The sequence below is a fragment of the Chrysemys picta genome, chromosome 5 (assembly GCF_011386835.1).
Source record: "Chrysemys picta bellii isolate R12L10 chromosome 5, ASM1138683v2, whole genome shotgun sequence".
Lineage (NCBI taxonomy): Eukaryota > Metazoa > Chordata > Testudines > Emydidae > Chrysemys > Chrysemys picta.
Genome location: NC_088795.1, coordinates 97,490,082 through 97,510,930, shown reverse-complemented (window position 1 = coordinate 97,510,930; position 20,849 = coordinate 97,490,082). Strand labels below are relative to the sequence as shown.

At 41.6% G+C, this 20,849-nt stretch overlaps 1 protein-coding gene across 7 annotated transcripts in view; it reads right to left on the bottom strand.

The window, feature by feature from the left end:
• Positions 1-20,849, bottom strand: part of ATP8A1 (ATPase phospholipid transporting 8A1) — a 267,308-nt gene that overhangs the window by 103,393 nt on the left and 143,066 nt on the right. For all 7 annotated transcript variants that reach the window (XM_042841789.2, XM_005300615.5, XM_008170556.4 and 4 more), the window contains 3 exons: positions 19,478-19,547; positions 17,463-17,547; positions 5,688-5,827 (listed from right to left, as the gene is read on the bottom strand). In XM_042841789.2, the coding sequence (XP_042697723.1) occupies positions 5,688-5,827; positions 17,463-17,547; positions 19,478-19,547 (295 nt within the window). The remainder of the gene's footprint in view (positions 1-5,687; positions 5,828-17,462; positions 17,548-19,477; positions 19,548-20,849) is intronic.

Sequence of the window (20,849 nt, the reverse complement as noted above, 5' to 3'; positions counted from 1 at the left end):
CCTGGTAAGCTTAGCATGTGAGTATACTGTTTACTGATTGATACGCTTTTGTCTTAAATATACTGTGCTTTGTGAAAGCTGTCTGATCATTGGTAAACTATGCCATAGTACTGGAAGACTGCAGAAATGCAGGTTCTACACTAAAGTAAGATCTGCTGGGATAATCACAGTGAATTGCAATGGAATTGCAGCCTAAATCTCCAGTATGAAGGAAGAAGAATGTGTGTTCCTGCCCTGAGAAAGGGGATGTTTAAAGGTATGAGCCTGTGTGGAGTGTCTGCAAAGAAGACATGAAAAAGTCAGAGGTGCAGCTACCCTCTGACAAATGGCACAGATGATATTCTGACATTTATCAGACCAGAGATTCCAAGAGCTTTGAGAAGCAAGACTCCAACCCCAAATCAAGAGAGATAGGTGCACCACAGGAAATACCCCTAGGGCAGATAAAAGGGTATATCCTTCCTGTGGTACTCACAGCACAACCATAATTCACAATCCATATTCCTTTGGTGCAGCCATGAAGGCAAAGCAATTACCTGATGTAAGCCTAGTGGTACATGGAGCAATCCTTCCATGAACTAGGATATTGCAAGGTGAGGGAGGACTTTTGCTCTGAGCACGTGAAGATGAAAGCTGAAGTCACAACCCATGCAGCCTGCACGAACACATAACATGGCTCTGAATGTTCAAAGTGTAAAAGATGGCAAGGTTAAACACAAGAGGGTTTTGTTTGGTCAAAAACTCTTGCTTTCCAATTAAAAGAAAACCCACTAGACTTCTGAGAAACACTCTCATCAAGCATGTCAGAACTCTCATCAAGCGTGTCAACCTGAGACAATTCAGGAGGTAAATTCTTATTCCCAACTTTAGGACAAAATTCCAATAATTTGGACTCAAGTATCAGGGGGTAGCCGTGTTAGTCTGTATCTACAAAAACAACAAGGAGTCTGGTGGCACCTTCAAGGTGCCACCAGACTCCTTGTTGTTTTAGTAATTTGGAAAGTGGTGCTATCATCAGAACTAGGATGTTTGAATCAAACTTGTAAGACCTGGTTATGGCTATGACAATGACAATATCTTTGCCATGTGTGTCTACAGGTCAGTCAGATCTTCTGATCCTATGGAATCAGAGGGGACACATAATGTAATTCCTGATTCCTGTCCAAGAAATGGGAGCTTGTTATTGGCAAAGGGTCTTATTTCACCCTGAAGCAGGACTGGTGACAATGGGTATTCTCCTTGGTAATAAAGAAGCCTGGTCTGGACATACTCCCTTTACATAATGCCAGACTGAGGCCAAAATAAGCCATTTGTGATTTTGGCAGATGGGTTTATGATTTTGAAGAAGCAGATGTGATATATCTTGATTTTTAGTTAGGCTTTTGACACAGTCCCACATTCTAATAAGTAAACAAGGGAAATGTGGTTTAGGTGAAATTACTTTGAGGTTGGTGCAAAACTGACTGAAAAAAAAAACATATTTAAAGAGTTATTATCAATGGTTCAATTTCAAACTATGAGGATGTATCCAGTGGGGTTCCCCAAGGGCCTGTGCTAGGTCTGGTACTTTTCAATATTTTCACTAATGACTTGGATAATGGAATAGAGAGTGTGCTTGTAACTTATGAGGATGACACCAAGCTGGTTTGCAAGCACTTTGGAAGACAGGATCAGAATTCAAAATGACCTTGATAAATTGGAGAATTGGTCTGAAATCAACAAGATGAAATCCAATAGAGTACTACAGTTAGGATGGAAAAATCCCACGCACAAATACATAATGGGGAATAACTGGCCAGATAATACTACTGAAAAGGATTGAAGAGTTATAGTGGATCACAAATTAAATATGAGCCAACAAAGTGATGCAGTTGCAAAAAAAGGCTAATATTCTGTGGCATTGTAATGGGGTCAGCACCTACTTCTTGCAAGTGCCCCCTCTGGGTGGGTGTGTCCACAGGCTTTAAATCAATCCAGCCCAGGTATGGGGCTGTATCCCCAGGGCTTCCTCCCTGGAGACACTATCTTCCTGCGGCCCTCCCCAGGCTCAGTCCTTACTCAGTGTCTGTAGCCAGCCAGGAGCTACTTCATTGCTCTCCCGGTCTTGCTAGCAAACTCTTTGGCTCAGTTCTAACAGCCAACCAGGAGCCTCTTGCTCCCCCTGTCCCTGCCCCCACTTAGCTGTCCGTTGTGTTGCATTTCCCTCAGCCAGCCAAGTATGCAGTCCTTTCTTTTCTAGCTCCAAGCAGCTATTAACTTCTGCTCCGTTCTGCAGCTTCTTTTATATGGCCCTCCTGGGCCCTGATTGTCTGACTCCCCTGCAGCCACTCTAGCCTGCTTGGAGGACCTCTCCACTTCTCCTTTCCTGGGATGGGTGTGGCAGAACCCTGAGGCCTCCAGCAGGGACCTTTGGCCCTAGTCCACTTCATCACATGGGTATTAACAGGAACGTCATATCTAAGACATGGGAGGTAATTGTCCCACTCTGCTCAGCACTACTGAGGTCTCAACTGAAATACTGTGCTCAGTTCTGGAGGCCACACTTTGAGAAACATGTGGACAAATTGGAACTGGACTCAATAGGTCTGGATGGATCTGCATGTCTATGGTGTCAGAACCTCAGCATCTTACCAGGCCAACTTGTAAGGATTCATGTATATCAGTGTTAATTAGACAGTGGCAGGATGTCGGCATGGAATTAGGTCAACTCTGGGACACACAGGAACCTTGGCATTGAAGTGATAGTGCCAGGAAGCCAGCATTCAATTCAATCAACCCCTTGGGATGCAGGGACTTTGGTTCTGTGTCAATAGCACCAGTTTTAGGCACTCTATAGGTGAACCCAGAGGTATTTGGGGACCTGGGAGCTATCAACAATGCTGGGATGTTGGTGCTGAATTAGATCAAGCAAGAGGGATCTGGGGGCGTCAGGGCAATGCCAATGGTGCCTGGACCTCAGCACCAAATCAGGTCAACCCAGAAGGATCCGGGGACCTTGATGCTGGCTGGCATTGTGCACTGAACAGCACCATACTCATCCAAATAAGACTGGGAAACGAAGGCTGCTTTAATGGGGCACAGAGTCAGGTTAGGTTAGTGGATGTTCAAAGTTAATAATGGAGTTGTACATTGTCAGACTTGGTTGACTGGGTCTGAGGAGCTTCCCCCACCAGTAGGAGTGAGTGTGGCCCTTCCACTCCTATGGGTCATACAGACAATATTTGTGCCTAACAGGTACCAATTCCTTTAAATTTAACTACAAAGAAAATACAGCCCTCTCACCCCCACCCAAATAGCAGAGTTAAAATAAAGAAACCAACAAGGAAAGTTTTGAGGACAATGTATGTGACTTAAGCTCACTGCACCTTCAGTGGTTAAAAAGAAAAAAATGGTTACTTATCTCCTCAGAGGACTCCAGAGAGGACAGATTGTAGAGGTCAGAATACCAGGTCTGTCTTGGCCAGGATGGAGCTATAAGGAAGCTTCTGCCACGATCTTATTTGAATTTGATAATGACCATGGGAAGCAGAGACATTGGAGGGAACATATAGAGCAGGTCTCTGTCCCACAGAAACAGAAGAGTGGCCAATACTGACCCTTGGTTGTGACATGCTCTGGAGCAGAAACAAGGAACTTCCTGTTCGTCTGGGTCACAAATAATCCATAGCTGGAAAATCCCTATGTGAAACACCCAAGCCAGAATGGTCATGTTGAGAGATCATTCATGGTCTAAGCTGAAGGATCGATACACCAGTTCCATAACTTGACTGCCCCGCTAAAGGCTGTTGGACCTAGCATCACCTTGCTTGTTCACATAAAATACTGCTGCAGTGTTGTTGGTGAGAACCTGGACCACCTTGCCTTGAATATGAGACTGGAACCGCTGGCATGAATGAAATATCGCTCCCAACTCCAAAATGTTTATGTGGCGCATGGCCTTGGACCGCAACTCTTGCATCTGGAGGGCACTCAGATGCGCTCCCTATCCCATGGCTGAGGCATCTGTTACCAGAGTAATGATTGGGAGAGGAAGTGAGAAAGTAACTCCTCTACACATGTTGGACTAGCTTATTCACCAGTTCAGAGACAATAACAGGTTGTCTTGTTCAGGTCGATATATTGAGTTGAATCATGTCTGCAACGTGCTGACGTGTACTCTAGTCTGAAGGGAGACATGCTGCCATGTGACCTAGGATCCTGAGGCAATCCCTTACAGTACTCTGAGGATACTTTTTGAGGGACACGCATAGGTTTCATAAAGCCTGAGATCTGGAAAAAGGCAGGAATATCCTGGCAGATTTGAAATCCAGGATTGCCTCAATGAATTCTATCCTTTAGACAGATGATAAAATTGGTCCAGTACATTGAAGAGATGCAGTGTTTGATAAATGGAGGTCTGGAGTAGCCTTGAACCAGACAGTTGTCTGGGTAAGGAAATACACGCACATTCCTTTTGAGGAGGTAAACTGCTACCAATGCCATGCACTTGGTAACCCCCCCAAGCTGACAATAGGCAGTAATGTGAATTGGTAGTGGTTGTATCCTACTATGAACAAGACAAGGTGGGTGAGACAGTATCTTTTACTGAACCAACTTTTGTTGGTGAAAAAGACAAGCTTTCAAGCTACACAGAGCTCTCTTACCTGAAAAGCTCGTCTCTTTCACCAACAAAAATTGGTCTAATAAAAGATATCACTTCCCCTACCTCATCTCTTTAATATCCTGGGACCAACACGGCTACAACACTGCAAATAGGAATGTGAAAGACATTTACTAGCAAAACACAATGGGATGCATACTTGCTTCCACCTTCCACTTTTATGTAAAGAAATGCCATGGAGAGTTGGAGGGGTTAATATGGTGTGTGGGGATAGCATTTTCAAAAATGCCTTGGGGAGCTGAGCATTTAGTTCCTTTATGTGCAATTAAAAAAAACCCACCTTAGGAGGTCACAGGATAAACTCCCATTGCCTCTACTAGGAGCTGGATCAGGCCCCTAGACAATGTTTGACTTTCAGTGGGACTTGTGTTCTAAAGTTGATTAGCTGCTTTTGAAAATTCCATTATTAGTGAGAAATGAGCAGGCAAAACTAGCACCTAGGTTTGACTGAAATGTTATAAAGTATAAATAGATGGACACCATGTAATTAGCATATAAAAATCTAGAGGCTAGCCTAATTAATTAAAAATTGGCGTGCCAAACATATGTATCATGTTAGACAATATGTGATGGTACTAGTAGACCCCGTAAGACAAATTACAGGCAGCTGAGGAAAGATCGTACAGTGTGCTACATCACTTCAGAAAGTGACACTATGTCCTGATATTACAGAGAGAGTATAGAAAAGAAAGATAATTATTACTCATAAAAACACAATTATGTTGACTTCTGCTATAAATTAAAAAGAGATGATTAAATATATCAACACAGTATTTGCTTTTGTAAATTCTTGAAAATGTACAGCTCAAGAATACTTTTTATTGTTAACCTGCTTGCCATTTAGTGTATAAAGTCTTTAGAATTAAACTTTACTTCATTAGATGATGTTCTGAATTAAACTTTGAAGACTACAGTAAACACACTATATAAATAAAATTAATTGGTCTAAGTCTTACCCCAAAATGAAGATTCAAACTTCATGTATTAAATGACAAGAACATAACTAAAACCAGACATCTTCACTTACTTTTTCAACTAGTTCATAACTCTCCTCAAGCTTCAGTGCTCTGTTTTGCATAGATGTTGACGCTCGATGATAGACATCTAGCCACTCTTGATATTCGCTTTCTGATAACTCAGTAACAGCAAAACAGAGAGTTCTTAAACCTAAAATAGTAAACAGACAGTAAGAATAGCAATCCATAATTAGAAATTACTCATTTCTGGGTAGTGCTAACAATATGTAATTAAAAAGCTAAATTTACTATGAATAAACAGATAAAAGAAAAACTCACTGGTGCATGTCACAAAAGCACCTTGCTTCAAGAATACAAGACAGTATTAAGGGTTCATCTACACTGGGAATATTTGTACCAGCATAGCTACATCAATATAGTGAAATGGGAGCAAATCCCTGATGCTAACCTACTGCACCAGTGCAAACCAATCTTGAACTACTTCAATTTATCTTATTACTTGGTAAAGTCATAGTGGTGTCACCCTATATTACACTTTATACAAATACACAGTAAAGACAGTCCTTTCCCCAAAGACCTCCTCTGTATGCTGTAGTGTTCCTTCTGATAGATCAGTAGGATGAATAGGTCCAAAAGGAATATCACTTCAGCTGAATGGTTTATATTGCTTGAATAAGACTTCTACTCAATGTACAATAATTTGCTTGCTTTACAGTTACTTCATGAACCACCTCCCTCTATTTGTTTCACACACCTGTTGTGTCGTGTCATAACAATGAGGTCTTTGGGGAAGGGACTGTCTTTACTGTGTATTTGTATAAAACCTAGCATACAAGGGTCCTAACCTTGGCTGGCACCCCTAAGTGCTACTGCAATGCAAATAAATAATAAATAAATAAAATAATTACAATAATAATAATTGTTGATTGGTCCTACCCAGCTTCTTGGCTGGTGCCTTTTCCCTGCCTCTTCTACTGGAGGAAGAAGTTGAGAGATGTATGACATACTGTAGAGGATAGTGTCATCTTGATACTGGAACATTTACTTTGGAGAGAATGTTTTTCATCTTTGCCTCAAACCTCTCTATGAGCGTCTGTTAAAAGTCTCAGTTGTGGTTGTGGACATCAGTCATGGAGGCAGTTGCTTTTACTACTGTATCATATGCATCACTGACCCACTTTGCAGAGGGACAGCTATTCCCAGCACAACCAGTGCCCTCTTTTTGTGTGTTGGGGAGTGGAGGCAAGAAGAAAGTTCCCTTCAAATCAAGCCCTTTTTACTTTTGTAAGCTCATCTAGTCCTCTCTCTCCATGGCCATCATCTCTAATCCCTCCCCTTGCTAGGGGTCCAGGAGGAGCTCAACTTCTACCCCCTGCAAAGGAAAAGTGGACTTTCCCTGAGATTAGTCACTCTTTAGCCTCTTGCAAATGGGTGAGAGGCTTATTCTGAGGGCAGTTTTCTTTTTTATTTCCCAACCAGGAGGAAAGGAGCTCTGCTGGGAACAGATATCTTTCTGTTCCTTACTGTGTGGGGGTTCACTGATGTTAGCAGATGTGGTAGGAGGGACAGAGAGGGCTGATGTCTGAGCCTCATTTGTACAGATACTTAGCACAGAGGCTGAGCTTAGGCTGCCTCCCTGGATGGCAGCAGATGTGGATTTAATCCCTTCATCATTGTAGGATAAGTATAGAATTAAAGTTAGCTTAAATTTGGTTAAGAAAATATAAATGTGTTGTAAAGAAAGGCTCTGACTGGCAAGTAGAAGGAAGGCCTTGAAAATAATGAATTATAAGGCCAAAAGGAATGAAGCAGGGAGGCTGACTGCTTCAAAGAATAACTAATGAAATAAGGGGATGTTTCTAAAAAGGAGGACTCTGACAGAGGTGACTGCAGGTGGTTTTCAATAAGACAAAAAAAAAAAATCTCAAAAGGAGCCAACATGGACCTTCCTGCCTCACACAGCATTGTTATTTCCTATGTGAACGCAGGTGCAATGAAAAAGCTGTTGGTCAGCAGGAAGGAGGGGAAGAAATAAGGAAGAAAGGCCTTGGGAAGAAAGGAGGTTGTACATCTTATCTGGATTAAGACTGGAAATAAGGGTGAACTGTCTCAAATTGTTTTTTACCTGAAGTCAGTAACTGTCAGTGACATCACTTGTTTGTTAAAGGGTATAAAAAGTAAACTCTTAAAGAGCTCATTAATAATGTTGACCAATATAGGTCTAAGCATCCCTGGATTTAGCCCATTTGTAAGTATCGTGGTCAAATGTTTATAAATATTTTGTTATTGTTTGGATGTAGTAAATTGCTTATTATTTTAGCTTTTTTGGCGTGTGTAGAGCAATTGTATAAGCCTTTGGATTTAATGAAGAATTTATGGTTAAATTAGTGTTTGGTGGCTCCCATATTAATAATTTCAAATAATTCCAACAATCATCTTCTACAGCCATTCTGGCCTGGATTTCTTGTACCGAGGAGTGATGGGTCGCTGGAGAAATGTGACAGATTCTTGTCTGCATCCTGACTTGTTTTCTTATTCAATATCAGCAGTAACAAGGTCTTTTTCTCCTCACTCATCAATAAGGAGCTAAAGGGAACTAAAGGAGCAGATACCGATTTACCCAAAACGTGGGAGCTTTAAAAAGTTAAAATGTATACATTAAAATTTTTAAAAATAGTTACGTTTCCTCTGGCCTTTCCTAACAGCAAAAAGGATCATATTACTCCTCTAATGTTCCCTAGCCCTCTTTTTGCCAACCCCCAAATTGTACATGCAAGCTTTAAATGTGAAAAGATATTTATATCCAAAAGCTCAGTTATCCAAAGATTCAATATGTCCTCCAAGATGTAGAGCTCTCGTCTTGCAGACCTTCGATAAATCCTATGAAACTTAAGAGCTTGCAGGAACAGAGCTAATATACAACTCAATCCTAAACTACAAAAGCAAAGAGTTTTGCATACGCTGCTGGCTTTCCGTAATCATGGAAGCTGCCCCAGCAAGTTTTGATGGTTAAATTCAGGGTTGAAAAATCCTAATAAACTTTAAGAGATTGACAGGGCAGCTTCCAATTATCCAAACGTTTTAAATGTTCATTGAGACATTTGGCTATTTGGGGTTGTACTTAATGATTATGAAAACATACTATAAAATATATAGGATGTACAAACATGGCTCAGTTAGTATAGTGGAGAAAACATAACTTTTGGAATTTTCTGACATACAAATGTTTGCTTTTGTACCTCTAATGTAGACCAATACTATATTTTGGCATTTTAATTTGCACCTAAATTACACTTTAGAGAGCATAATGTCATCTACTTAAATAATCAAGAAGCTTCATAAATAAAATAAACAAAGCTGTATTAAGGCTTATGAACTAACATTAATGACACTGGAAATTTTGAATCGGGACAGTAAAAATCAATATAAAGAGGCTGGGGGGGAATGACAGCGTATACCTCTTACATGCAAGGCACACTAACTAATTTAACAATCTTCAGAATAAGAACGGTGTTTAACCTCCCTCTAGATTTCTTGGCAATTCAACAGCATCAGGAACACTAAGCTTCGATGCAAGAGTGCAGTGGTCTCTGACATTAGGTGGTATCTTGGTCTCTCTTGTTCTCTGCTGTGGCACACAATATTTAGTTTCCAGAGGACTGAAAGTTTTGGTCTAACTGATGTCTTTGGGCTTAACATAGGGGTACTTTGGAGAAATATAATGGCATGTGGTATCCAGAGGTCACGTTTGCGCCACAGCTCAGAGAGTCTGATGGCCCCTTTAGGCCCTATGGCGCTATGAAACTATGGGTACGTCTTCACTACCTGCTGTATCGGCGGGTAGCAATCGATTTATCCAGGATCGATATATCGCATCTTGTTAATATATCGATCCCCGAACGCACTCACCGTCAACTCCGGAACTCCACCAGAGCGAGCGGCGGTAGCGCAGTCGACGGGGGAGCCGCGGCCATCGATCCCACGCCGTGTGGACCCCAGGTAATTCGATCTAATATACTTTGACTTCAGCTACGCTATTTGCATAGCTGAAGTTGCGTATCTTAGATCGATATCCCCCCCCCCCCCAGTGTAGACCAGCCCGATGTGTGATCATCCTAGACTGATGTAAGAAGGGTTTGAATGAGCTCTCCCCTGACATCTAGTGATGAATTGAGGGAAAAGATCTCAGGAGCAAGCTGTATTTTCATAGACACACATTCCATAAAACCTGCCTCAGAAAAATCCTCCGTATCTTCTGGCCCAGAACAATCTCAAACCAAGATCCATTGACACAATGCAGCCAAGAGGATGTGAGTACCATCATTGCCAGGAGACACTGGAGATGAATTGGCCATGTGCTTCAGATGGAAACTGATTGCATCACCAGAGTAGCAATAAGATGGATACCTGAAGGCAAGTGAAAACGAGGCTACCTGAAAGCAACATGGCAAAGAGCTGTGGAAGCTGAGCTGAAAAACCATTGAAAGACTTGCCAGAAACAGACAGGAGTGGAGGAGTTTCGTCGCTGCACTAAATGCCAGAGGCATAATGAGAACATGATGATGATGACCTACTCTGTGGAGGTCACAGACCAGTTTTGCCAAAGTGATCAATTTTTGATATTTTGTGTTAAAATTTAGTTTAGTATTGAATGCAGAGGAAATGAAATGTTGTTTTCCTTATTGTATGCATAAAGGGCAGCAGAACTGTAATTAGCATGCCCCAATTAAGAAGGTCACCCTAACTTTAACCCTGCTCACTCAGCAGGGGTCAGTGTTGGAAAAGCCAAGTGAAAGGCATAGGGGATGGGGAGAGGTGTTCCTATCTGGTAGCGTGGATTCTGTTTAAGGAGTCCTAGATACCATTTGGCCGCTGCTTCTCCAGTGTTTAAAGCAGAGATGATCAGACCGTCCTTATTTCTGCTCAGGTCATTGCTATTGTTGAAATCACAGATGAACAAATCTAGAGGCTGAGCCTTAGAACTGATCTGGGAAAGACAATGCAGAGGTTGCAGTAGCAGTGAGGTTCCCTGCTACCCACTGAAATCACTAAAAGCTGAAATCACTAAGAACTGGCTAAGTGCTTGAACCTTAAAATATGACATTCCAGGAACGGCAAGCAGCAGCAGTGAGTAGAGGCAAAGGTGGCAGCAAGCAGCGGTAACAGCTGCAGCAGCCCTGAGCAGCAGCACTGGTCGACTCCTCCTCCCCCCTTTCTGGGGTAGGAAGTGAACCCATGTAAACACACCCTTGATTCTGGGACTTAGCTAACTTTGGACAACCATCTATGAATGGCATGCAGAAGAGGTGAAGGGGAGTGATGTGTTAAAGGGACATTAGTCTGTCGGACTTCCACGCCACAGGTAGGAAACTGAGGCAAAGGACACCGCTCATTGCACTGTGGGCTGGGTATTTACTTGTGGTTTGCATACTTTTGAATTGTTGTGGTGTTTTTCCAAATTAATGCTGAGTTCCCTCTTCTTTTTAATAATAGTTTTCTTTTGTTATACACAGACTGCGTTTGTGAGTGGGGAAAGTATTGCCTCTTAGAAGTGCCCAGGGATGGTGTTTAGTTTTTCCAGATTATTAAGTGGGGGCTCGAGCCAGTTCTGTTTTGTAATGTTAAGAGGAAACCCTAGATATTGAACCTGGGCTTTGTTACTGTCAGTACAACCTGGCAGAAGGATTACACTGAGAAATGGACTGAATTTTTCTCATAAGAAGAGTCCCAGGAGATCAGTCCAGAAAGATGAATGGGCGAGAAAAAGGTGGGAAGGATTGAATAACTTGGATATTAAAATCTTTCTAAAAATCTTTTCACAATCCACCAATCAGATGATGAAGTGGAAAAACAGCAATGAATGCGTGTGTAATATCTACAGAGCTAGGATTTTCCAAGGAATTTGCTGTTCTCCAGAATCTAAACTTTAATTTTTAAAAATAAATTTACTGGTATACTAATTGGAAAGAATCTTAATGAAAAATTGAGACTCTTATTGAGTTTGCTTCTTGACAGATTGGAATAAGACCACAGAGAATTATACAGTTCTTCCATTCACCTAAATGGATATTAACACTGAAATTTATTAAATGTTTAAATGTAAATGCCAGCATTGATAACCACTTCATTTTGAACAACGCAGCAAATACGTGTAGCAAATGCCAAGGACATACTGTATTGCCACATGAATGGAAACATGAAAGAAATGGTGTAATATTATTGGCAGTATTTAAATTTGGTGCAATAATAAATACTGAATTCTTCTTTAATGCATTACAAAGTGGAGAACACTTTTTTTTTTTTAAAAGTGAATTCAGTGCTTGTGAGGTCACAGATTGACTGGTCTGGAGAAAAAGACAGCTGAAATGTAACATGATGTAACCGTCTGCCTTCCACATCTAGGATACTGGTTTGAATCAAGGCTATCTAGGTAGTGGCTGAAAAGTGTTTATTCTCTGATAATCCACATGAAATTAATCCAGGATCTCAATCCAGTTCTTAGTGGATAATTGTCCTCCTCCAGATCACCAGCACAATTGGCAAACTCAGCAGAGAGGTTGGGGATTGAGCTGACATGAAAACTAAACTTTTGTGCCTCCTCTAGACATAGTGTACTTCCGTGTCCTTGTAGGGAAGCGTGCTCTTGCACCTCTCATGTCTTTTTCTCCAGACCAGTCAATCTGTGACCTCACAAGCATTGATTTCACTTTTTTTTAAAAAAAAAGTGTTCTAAGCAACCCAGACACCGAGATCCATGCAGTCAAAGTTTTACTCATCAGGAGCATTAGGCTGTTGCACTACCAGCTATCTGACAAGTTTTTGTTTATTTCCATAGCCTATTTCTATTTTAGGTTTCCTTCTTAGTATGATACTCTGAGTATGATACTTTGGGCATTATATACGATTATTTAAAGCTACCCAAACACTCCTGATGCAAATCATAATGTGAAGAACAAACACATGGAATAGACCTGAGGCTAGCTTTTTTTTTCTTTTCACTTAGGCCATCATACAATGATCGAGAAAGGAAACCACCACACCAACCAAAGGGATCAATTGCTTGATGATACAAACAGGGGAAAGAGAGGAGTGGAAATCTCTAAAATAATGGACTAGAAATAGGCCTTCCTGGTGTAAGAGGTCTCAAAAGATTTGGCCAGGTCATAACTCCCTATTTACTAAAGGTAAGTGCCTCAATTTAGGATTTAAGAATGTCCTTGCCTCCAAGGGAAGGTCTAATGGATTCCCTTGGACATCAGGGAACACACATTCAAAACAAAAAAATCGAGGGCTTCTTGCATGTATTTGTTTCTGTTGGTTCTTTAATTCTATTTATAAGGTTTTGTGCTATGATTTTATTGCACAGAGATTAGATGTACTATGATAATCACTCTATAAATGGGGTAGGCAGATAAGTAAAACTGATAAGTTCCTGGACAGTAAGAGATTTGTCTTTGAAAGAGGGGATGCTGACTAGGGTGATTTTGACAAAATGTGCATGTTACAAGGTGTTATAAGGCTCAGGAGTCATGGAGAGGAAGACTCTGAAACTTTCAGCAAGGACCACTGTTATCCTAGTTGTTTTTTTTTCTATGTGGAATGCATGAGTGTTTCAGGGCAATCTTAAAACTTATCAGCGCAATAGGATTAAGTGTGCTCACAGATTTTAAAAACTTGCACTCATGCACTCCACACAGAGAAAGGGAGGGAAAGAAAGGGTAAAAGTGAGAAAGTGGACTGGAAAGGAAGAGCAAGAGATTTCAGAAAAGCAGACTTTGACTCCTTAGGGAACTGATGGGCAGGATCCTCTGGGAAGCTAATATGAGGGAGCAAGGAGTCCAGGAGAGAGGGTTGTATTTTAAAGAAGCCTTAGTGACGGCGCAGGAACAAACCATCCCGAAGTGCAGAAAGAATAGCAAATATGGCAGGCGACCAGCTTGGCTTAACAGTGAAATCTTCGGTGAGCTTAAACTCAAAAACGAAGCTTACAAGAAGTGGAAATTTGGACAGATGATTAGGGAGGATTATAAAAATATTGCTAGAGGATGCAGGGGTGTAATCAGGAAGGCCAAGGCACAATTGGAGTTGCAGCTAGCAAGGGATGCGAAGAGTAACAAGAAGGGTTTCTACACGTATGTTAGCAACAAGAAGGTGGTCCGGGAAAGTGTGGGACCGTTACTGAATGAGGGAGACAACATAGTGACAGATGGTGTGGAAAAAGCTTAAGTACTTAATGCTTTTCTTGCCTCTGTCTTCACAGACAAGGTCAGCACCCAGACTGCTGCACTGGGCAACACAGTATGGGGAGGAGGTAAACAGCCCTCAGTGGTGAAAGAACAGGTTAATGACTATTTAGAAAAGATGGATGTGAACAAGTCCATGGGTCCAGATCTAATGCATCCAAGGGTGCTGAGGGAGTTGGCTAATGAACCATTGACCATTATCTTTGAAAATTCGTGGTGATCGGGGGAGGTCCCGGACGATTGGAAAAAGGCAAATATAGTGCCCATATTTAAAAAAGGGAAGAAAGAGAACCTGGGGAACTACAGACCGGTCAGACTCACTTCAGTCCCTGGCAAAATCATGGAGCAGGTACTCAAGGAATCCATTTTGAAGCACCTGGAGGAGAGGAAGGTGATCAGGAACAGTCAACATGGATTCACCAAAGGTAAGTGATGCCTGATCAACGTGATTGCCTTCTATGATGAAATAATTGGCTTTGTCGATATGGGGAAAGCGGTGGATGATATATATCTTTTGATACGGTCTCCCACACTATTCTTGCCAGCAAGTTAAAAAAGTATGGATTGGATGAATGGACTAGAAGGTGGATAGAACGCTAGATTGTCAGGCTCAATGGGTAATTATCAATGGCTCGATATCTAGTTGGCAACCGGTATCAAGCGGAGTGCCCCAGGGGTCGGGGTCCTGGGGCCGGTTTTGTTCAACATCTTTATTAATGATCTGGATGATGGGATGAATCGCACCCTCAGCAAGTTCGCAGATGACACTAAGCTGCGGGGAGAGGTAGATACGCTGGAAGGTAGGGATAGGGTCCAGAGTGACCTAGACAAATTGGAGGATTGGGCCAAAAGAAATCCGATGAGGTTCAACAAGGACAAGTGGAGGTCCTGCACTTCGGAAGAAAGAATCCGATGCACTGCTACAGGCTGGGGACTGACTGGTTAAGCAGCAGTTCTGCAGAAAAGGACCTGGGGGTTACAGTGGACGAGAAGCTGGATATGAGTCAGCAGTGTGCTCTTGTTGCCAAGAAGGTCAATGGCATATTGGGCTGCATTAGTAGGAGCATTGCCAGCAGATCAAGGGAAGTGATTATTGCCCTCTATTCGACACTGGTGAGGCCACACCTGGAGTACTGCATCCAGTTTTGGTTCCCCCACTACAGAAGGGATGTGGACAAATTGGAAAGAGTCCAGTGGAGGGCAACAAAAATGATTAGGGGACCGGGGCACATGACTTATGAGGAGAGGCTGAGGGAACTGGGGTTATTTAGTCTGCAGAAGAGAAGAGTGAGCCTTCAGTTACCTGAAGGGGGGTTCCAAAGAGGATTGAGCTAGGCTGTTCTCAGTGGTGGCAGACGACAGAACAAGAAGCAATGGTCTCAAGTTGCAGTGGGGGAGGTTTAGGTTGGATATTAGCAAACACTATTTCACTAGGAGGGTGATGAAGCACTGGAATGGGTTACCTAGGGAGGTGGTGGAATCTCCATCCTTAGAGGTTTTTAAGGCCCGGCTTGACAAAGCCTTGGCTGGGATGATTTAGTTGGGGTTGGTCCTGCTTTGAGCAGGGGATTGGACTAGATGACCTCCTGAGGTCTCTTCCAACCCCAATATTCTATGAGAGAGGACTTGCAAGACTGGGGTTCAAGTCCTTTTTTCTGCTGCAGACTTCCTGTGTAACCCTGGGGAAAGTACTTAGCCTCTCTGTGTCTCACTTCTCTATCTGTAAAATGGGGATAATAGTACTTCCTTGCCTCACAGGGATATTGTGAGGATAAAGATATTCAAGATGGTGAGCCACTCACTTACTGTGGCAATGCGGGTCATATAAGTACCCAAGATATACAGAACTATGTTTTCCCCTCACTGGGAGGAACTGCCCAGAGAGAGGAGGGAGAAGAGCATCCCATGTGGAGAGCCCAGGTTGAGTGGTTAATACCAGCAGAAACCTGGCTGGAGTGACAGTGTCCCCCATCAGGCCAGCAACTGTACTAACCAAGTCCACCCCTACCCCACCCCGTTGGCCTAAAGTTGAAGTTGTGGAATGGGGGAAGAGCAGCCTGGAGCTATTTCCCCAATTTGGGACCAAAGCAGGGAAAAGGGGCTCTGGACTTCCTCAGGAACAAGAGGTTAATTTATATTTTCTACCATACGACCAGAAAATCCTGCAATCTGTTCTGCAAAAGGAGCTAACAGTAGATTATTTATGTTTCACTTTCAGTGTTACAGCACCCATGGGGGCAGGACTATTATAATCTCATGGATAATTATAAATATAAATAATTTAATTTGGTTCTTATTTGTTGCATGAACATTTAGTAAAATAAATCTAAAATGACTTACACATTTTGTTAAAGAATTTAGAAACAAATTTTATTAAAGTTATATAAAAATGAAAGAGACCATCTGCAGTTTGAGTTTCCTGTAATAACCTTAATTGTGTTCCTTACCCATCCATCTTTTCTTATTGCATGGATGAATTAGAATACTATGGTCCTTTATTGTATGATGCTATAACCCATGACCAACTTGCTTTCCTCTATCAGGCACAGAAAGACCTCAGAGCAGTATCTGGGAGGCACTGTGGCCCACTGGCTTAGGATGCCGGAGATCTAGCTTCTATTCCTGGCACTGCCACAGGCCTGCTGGGTGACATTCAGAAAGTCTTTTTACTTCTGTACCTCTGTTTCCCCTTCTGTAAAATGAGGGTAATGATACGTACATCCTTTGTAAAGTGCTTTTAAGATCTACTGATGAAAAGTGCTATATAAGAGCAAAATACTATTGCAAGGGTGTATACGATATCAGTATTTTCTATTGCAGAGGTTGTTTTCCTGCCTGCATTTAAAGAGTGGGGTTTTCCAGTGATTTTTAATTTTGTTTAAAGTTTCCATTGTTTGATGAGGATAGGTACCTATTGTCTTTATAGACAGCCTTTTCAAGCCACTTACAGATTCTTATTTGTGAACCCAAATGTGGCACCAACATCCCTTCAATCGTCACTGAATAGTGGTTAGAGAGATGATTCTGCTAGACCACTAGGGATACAGAGACATGACAGTTGAGGTGGGTATGGGAGGACTCCCTAGAGTTATCAGTAATGGATTCACTCCTGTAATGTAAAGCAGCCTTAAAGCAAATTTAACTGTCAAGAGGTGGATGGATGGCCTCTCTGCACAAGGCCATCTAGTGTCAACATTGATTCCTGAACCATCCTCAACCCACTCCCTCCAACCTCTTTCCTCTCCTCCTGAAAAGTCAGAGGTTGGGAGAGATCAAAATTAAAGGCTGCAAAAGAGTTTGCATTCTAATTTCATGGAATCACTACTGTGTCTCCATAATACATTTGAACTGCACAACTGAATTTTAAAAGCCTCTACTTAGGCCGATTCTACGTGTTTTATCTGTCTATATTTTTGAACTTATATTCTTCAGGAAAGGGACCATCTTTTTCAGAGGCTACAGGAGTTTAATAAACATACATATAATAAATTCTTACAATATAATAAAAGCTGAAATTTATAGTACCTATGAGAATTGAGAGGTTTTATTTCATATTGTTTTATATCAAGCACTATTACTCACCTTCTGTAGCAAACTGCTCTAAATGTTTTAAAGTAATTTCCTTGTATTTTGAACTCTCGGCCAGACGGTCATAAATTACTGTGTCCTACAATGCAAACAGAACGAAGGTACAATAAAGCAAAGCAAGCAGGTTTCACTGATGTGGCAACAATAACAGAAATTCTGGAAAATAGGCAGAAAAAATATGTAACACTATATCAAAGTATTTCAGGGCCAAGCAACACAAATAAAAGTATATTTCTGTTCTGAAGGGGAGAAAAGAGGAGGACTTTCTGAGCCCTCAGGGTCTGTAGATCTCTACACCTTCTCCTAATCTGGAATTCTTTTGGGGTTTTCTGTATTTTTATTTCCCCTCACCTTTCATACATACTTTTCTCCCCTTATTCCACCCTTCGTGTTCCTTTGCTCTCCCCCCCGCCAATTTAAGTTCAGAGTGAAACTGATGCTTAGTAGCTTTCATTCTCACTTCTACTTGGCCAACAAAAAAGCTGTGCATAGAGTTACACAATGACATTATTTCATTAATTTTCATTTGGACGGATAAGGAATGTGGAATATCAACAATCCTGTATTCAATTTTTATAAACATGGAAGAACTGGTTTTAAGAACATAAGAATGGCCATACTGGGTCAGACCAAGGGTCCATGCAGCCCAGCATCCTGTCTGCTGACAGTGGACAATGCCAGGTGCCCCAGAGGGAATGAACCTAACAGGCAATGATCAAGTGATTGCTCCCCTGCCATCCACCTCCACCCTCTGACAAACAGAGGCTAGGGACACCATTCCTTACCCATCCTGGCTAATAGCCATTAATGGACTTAACTAGATAAACTCATGGAGGTTCTCTTTTAAACCCTGTTATAGTCCTAGCCTTCACAACCTCCTCAGGCAAGGAGTTCCACAGGTTGACTGTGCTGTGTGAAGAACTTCCTTTTATTTGTTTTAAACCTGCTGCCCATTAATTTCATTTGGTGGCCCCTAGTTCTTATATTATGGGAACAAGTAAATAACTTTTCCTTATTCATTTTCTCCACATCACTCATGATTTTATATACCTCTATCATATCCCCCCTTAGTCTCCTCTCTTCCAAGCTGAAAAGTCCTAGCCTCTTTAATCTCTCCTCATATGGGACCTGTTCCAAACCCCTAATCATTTTAGTTGCCCTTCTCTGAACCTTTTCTAATGTCAGTATATCTTTTTGAGATGAGGAGACCACACCTGTTGCAGTATTCAAGATGTGGGCGTACCATGGATTTATATAAGGGCAATAAAATATTCTCTGTCTTATTCTCTATCCCTTTTTTAATGATTCCTAACATCCTGTTTGCTTTTTTGACTGCCGCCGCACATTATGTGGATATCTTCAGAGAACTATCCACGATGACTCCAAGATCTCTTTCCTGATTAAAACTGATTTCAGATTATACATCAGTAATTCCTTTGATGAATCACTTTAGGCACACAGTGTGCAAACTGCACCATTCTAGGATGTGTTGTGACTCAGACATATCTTTCTCCAAGGGAACAATAATTTACTGTTGACCTAATACTATCAGTAAGTTACTATTTCCTCTCCCCCCTATTTCCTCTCTTCTACACTCAGGCTAGTGAACAGGGGGTAGAGCGAAGGCTCCACCCATTCCCCAGCAATTCCCTTCCCATCTGCTCCAGAGAAGGAATAAATGGGTGAGCAATGGTCTGGGTATCTCAAGTGGAGATGTACAGTAGGGAGGGTTCTTATTTTCCCAGACAGGCATGTAGTACAACTCACAATTTAGCCCTTAATCCTGGCACATAATTTTAATATATAATATAGCTAATTAAATTGAAAAAAAGTCATGACTGAAACCCAGAGTTTTTTTAATTTTAGATGATCTGACTTCAGTTGATCGTGCAATAACTTCAGACTGTAATTATTTCAATTATTTATTTTTCTGTATGTCTATAGCATATTCATTTACAAATTAACAGATTAAAATTACTGTATGGTAATTTAAATAAAATAAACCTTACAGCTCCTTTACAGTAGAGTCTTAATTTCCCTGTTGGTGTGCGAACAATCACAGACATTCTTTTCCTAGTGCTGGAAGAGAGTTAAATTGCAGTCCATCAACATCACCAACCTTTTTCATCCATCAATAAAAAAATAGAAAACTTGAAAATGTGCATTTATATGCATATATATTTATAGATACACATCATACTTATTGTATATAAATTAGAGGTAATGAAATAATTATGTCTACTAGTCCTACCACTGGCTTTTCCTCCTCCTTCATGAAACGGGGGGCAGAAATGAAGAAAAAATGGTTACTTACAATAGTAACTGTAGTCCTTTGAGTGTGTTCTCTCTGCACATCCCCACTTGTGGGAAGCATTCCAGGGCACACTGAGCTGCAGGAACTTTTGGTGAAGCAGTACCCAATGACACCTAATGAGTGCCCTCACAGAGCACAAAATATTTGGAGCAAGAGTGCAAAAAGGCCATGCATCCTGGACCACCTCAGCTCCTTCCTTCTTCTTCTATGGGCATGAGGTGTGTCATAGGTGCAAGACACCAAGACCCCATTAGCCTCAAGTACTGCTGAATGGGACAGGGGATATGTTGGAGATGTGCTGGGGAAAAAATGGAGCTTGCCTAGAGTGAATTGTGTTCTGTCCATCTCCAGACAGCACAATGACCCCTAGGGAACCTTTACAAGCAGTCATAAATTAAAATAACCCTGAGGATGTTCTAACTTATTCTGAGGGCTGAACCAACATTCAGTTGCCTTCAGAACTAGGGTGGGATGGAGGAGGCATAAAAGTTGCCTTAAGTCACCTTTATGCTGTCCGTCCCCTGCACTGGATACACCTTGGCAGCACCTGAGGATCTGGGCCTAAATGTGCAACTACCTAGCTTATATATTACATTATAACTTAAGGGAGTTTTGACTCAAACCCCCAAAATTCATTCCAGCGATGCACAGAAGGTTCCAATACCCACAGCTAGTTGTAGAAAAGAAGGAAGTGAGGTGGTTGGGATGCCCAGACCTTTTATAACCCAAGTTTTAAATATTTTGGGCCAGGAGAGAACACTTACACATCACCAAAGGGCACTGCTTTATAGAAGGTTCTTGAACCTCAGAGGCATCAAGGGATGCATCCAAAGGTGGAAATGTGCAGAGACTATCTTGAAGAAAAGATGAGTAGTTATCCTTGTAGCACCTGTGGCTTTTCAAGATGTTGTTGTCTGTGGGATCTCACTTTAAGTGCACATACACCTTGCACACACAAGATCAGAATCTTTTGAACAGCACTTTCCATTGGCCCATGCCTGCACTATGCATGTCCTCCTGTTCCCCCACCCAGTAGCATAAAGGGTAGAGCAGCCATAACCATCTCT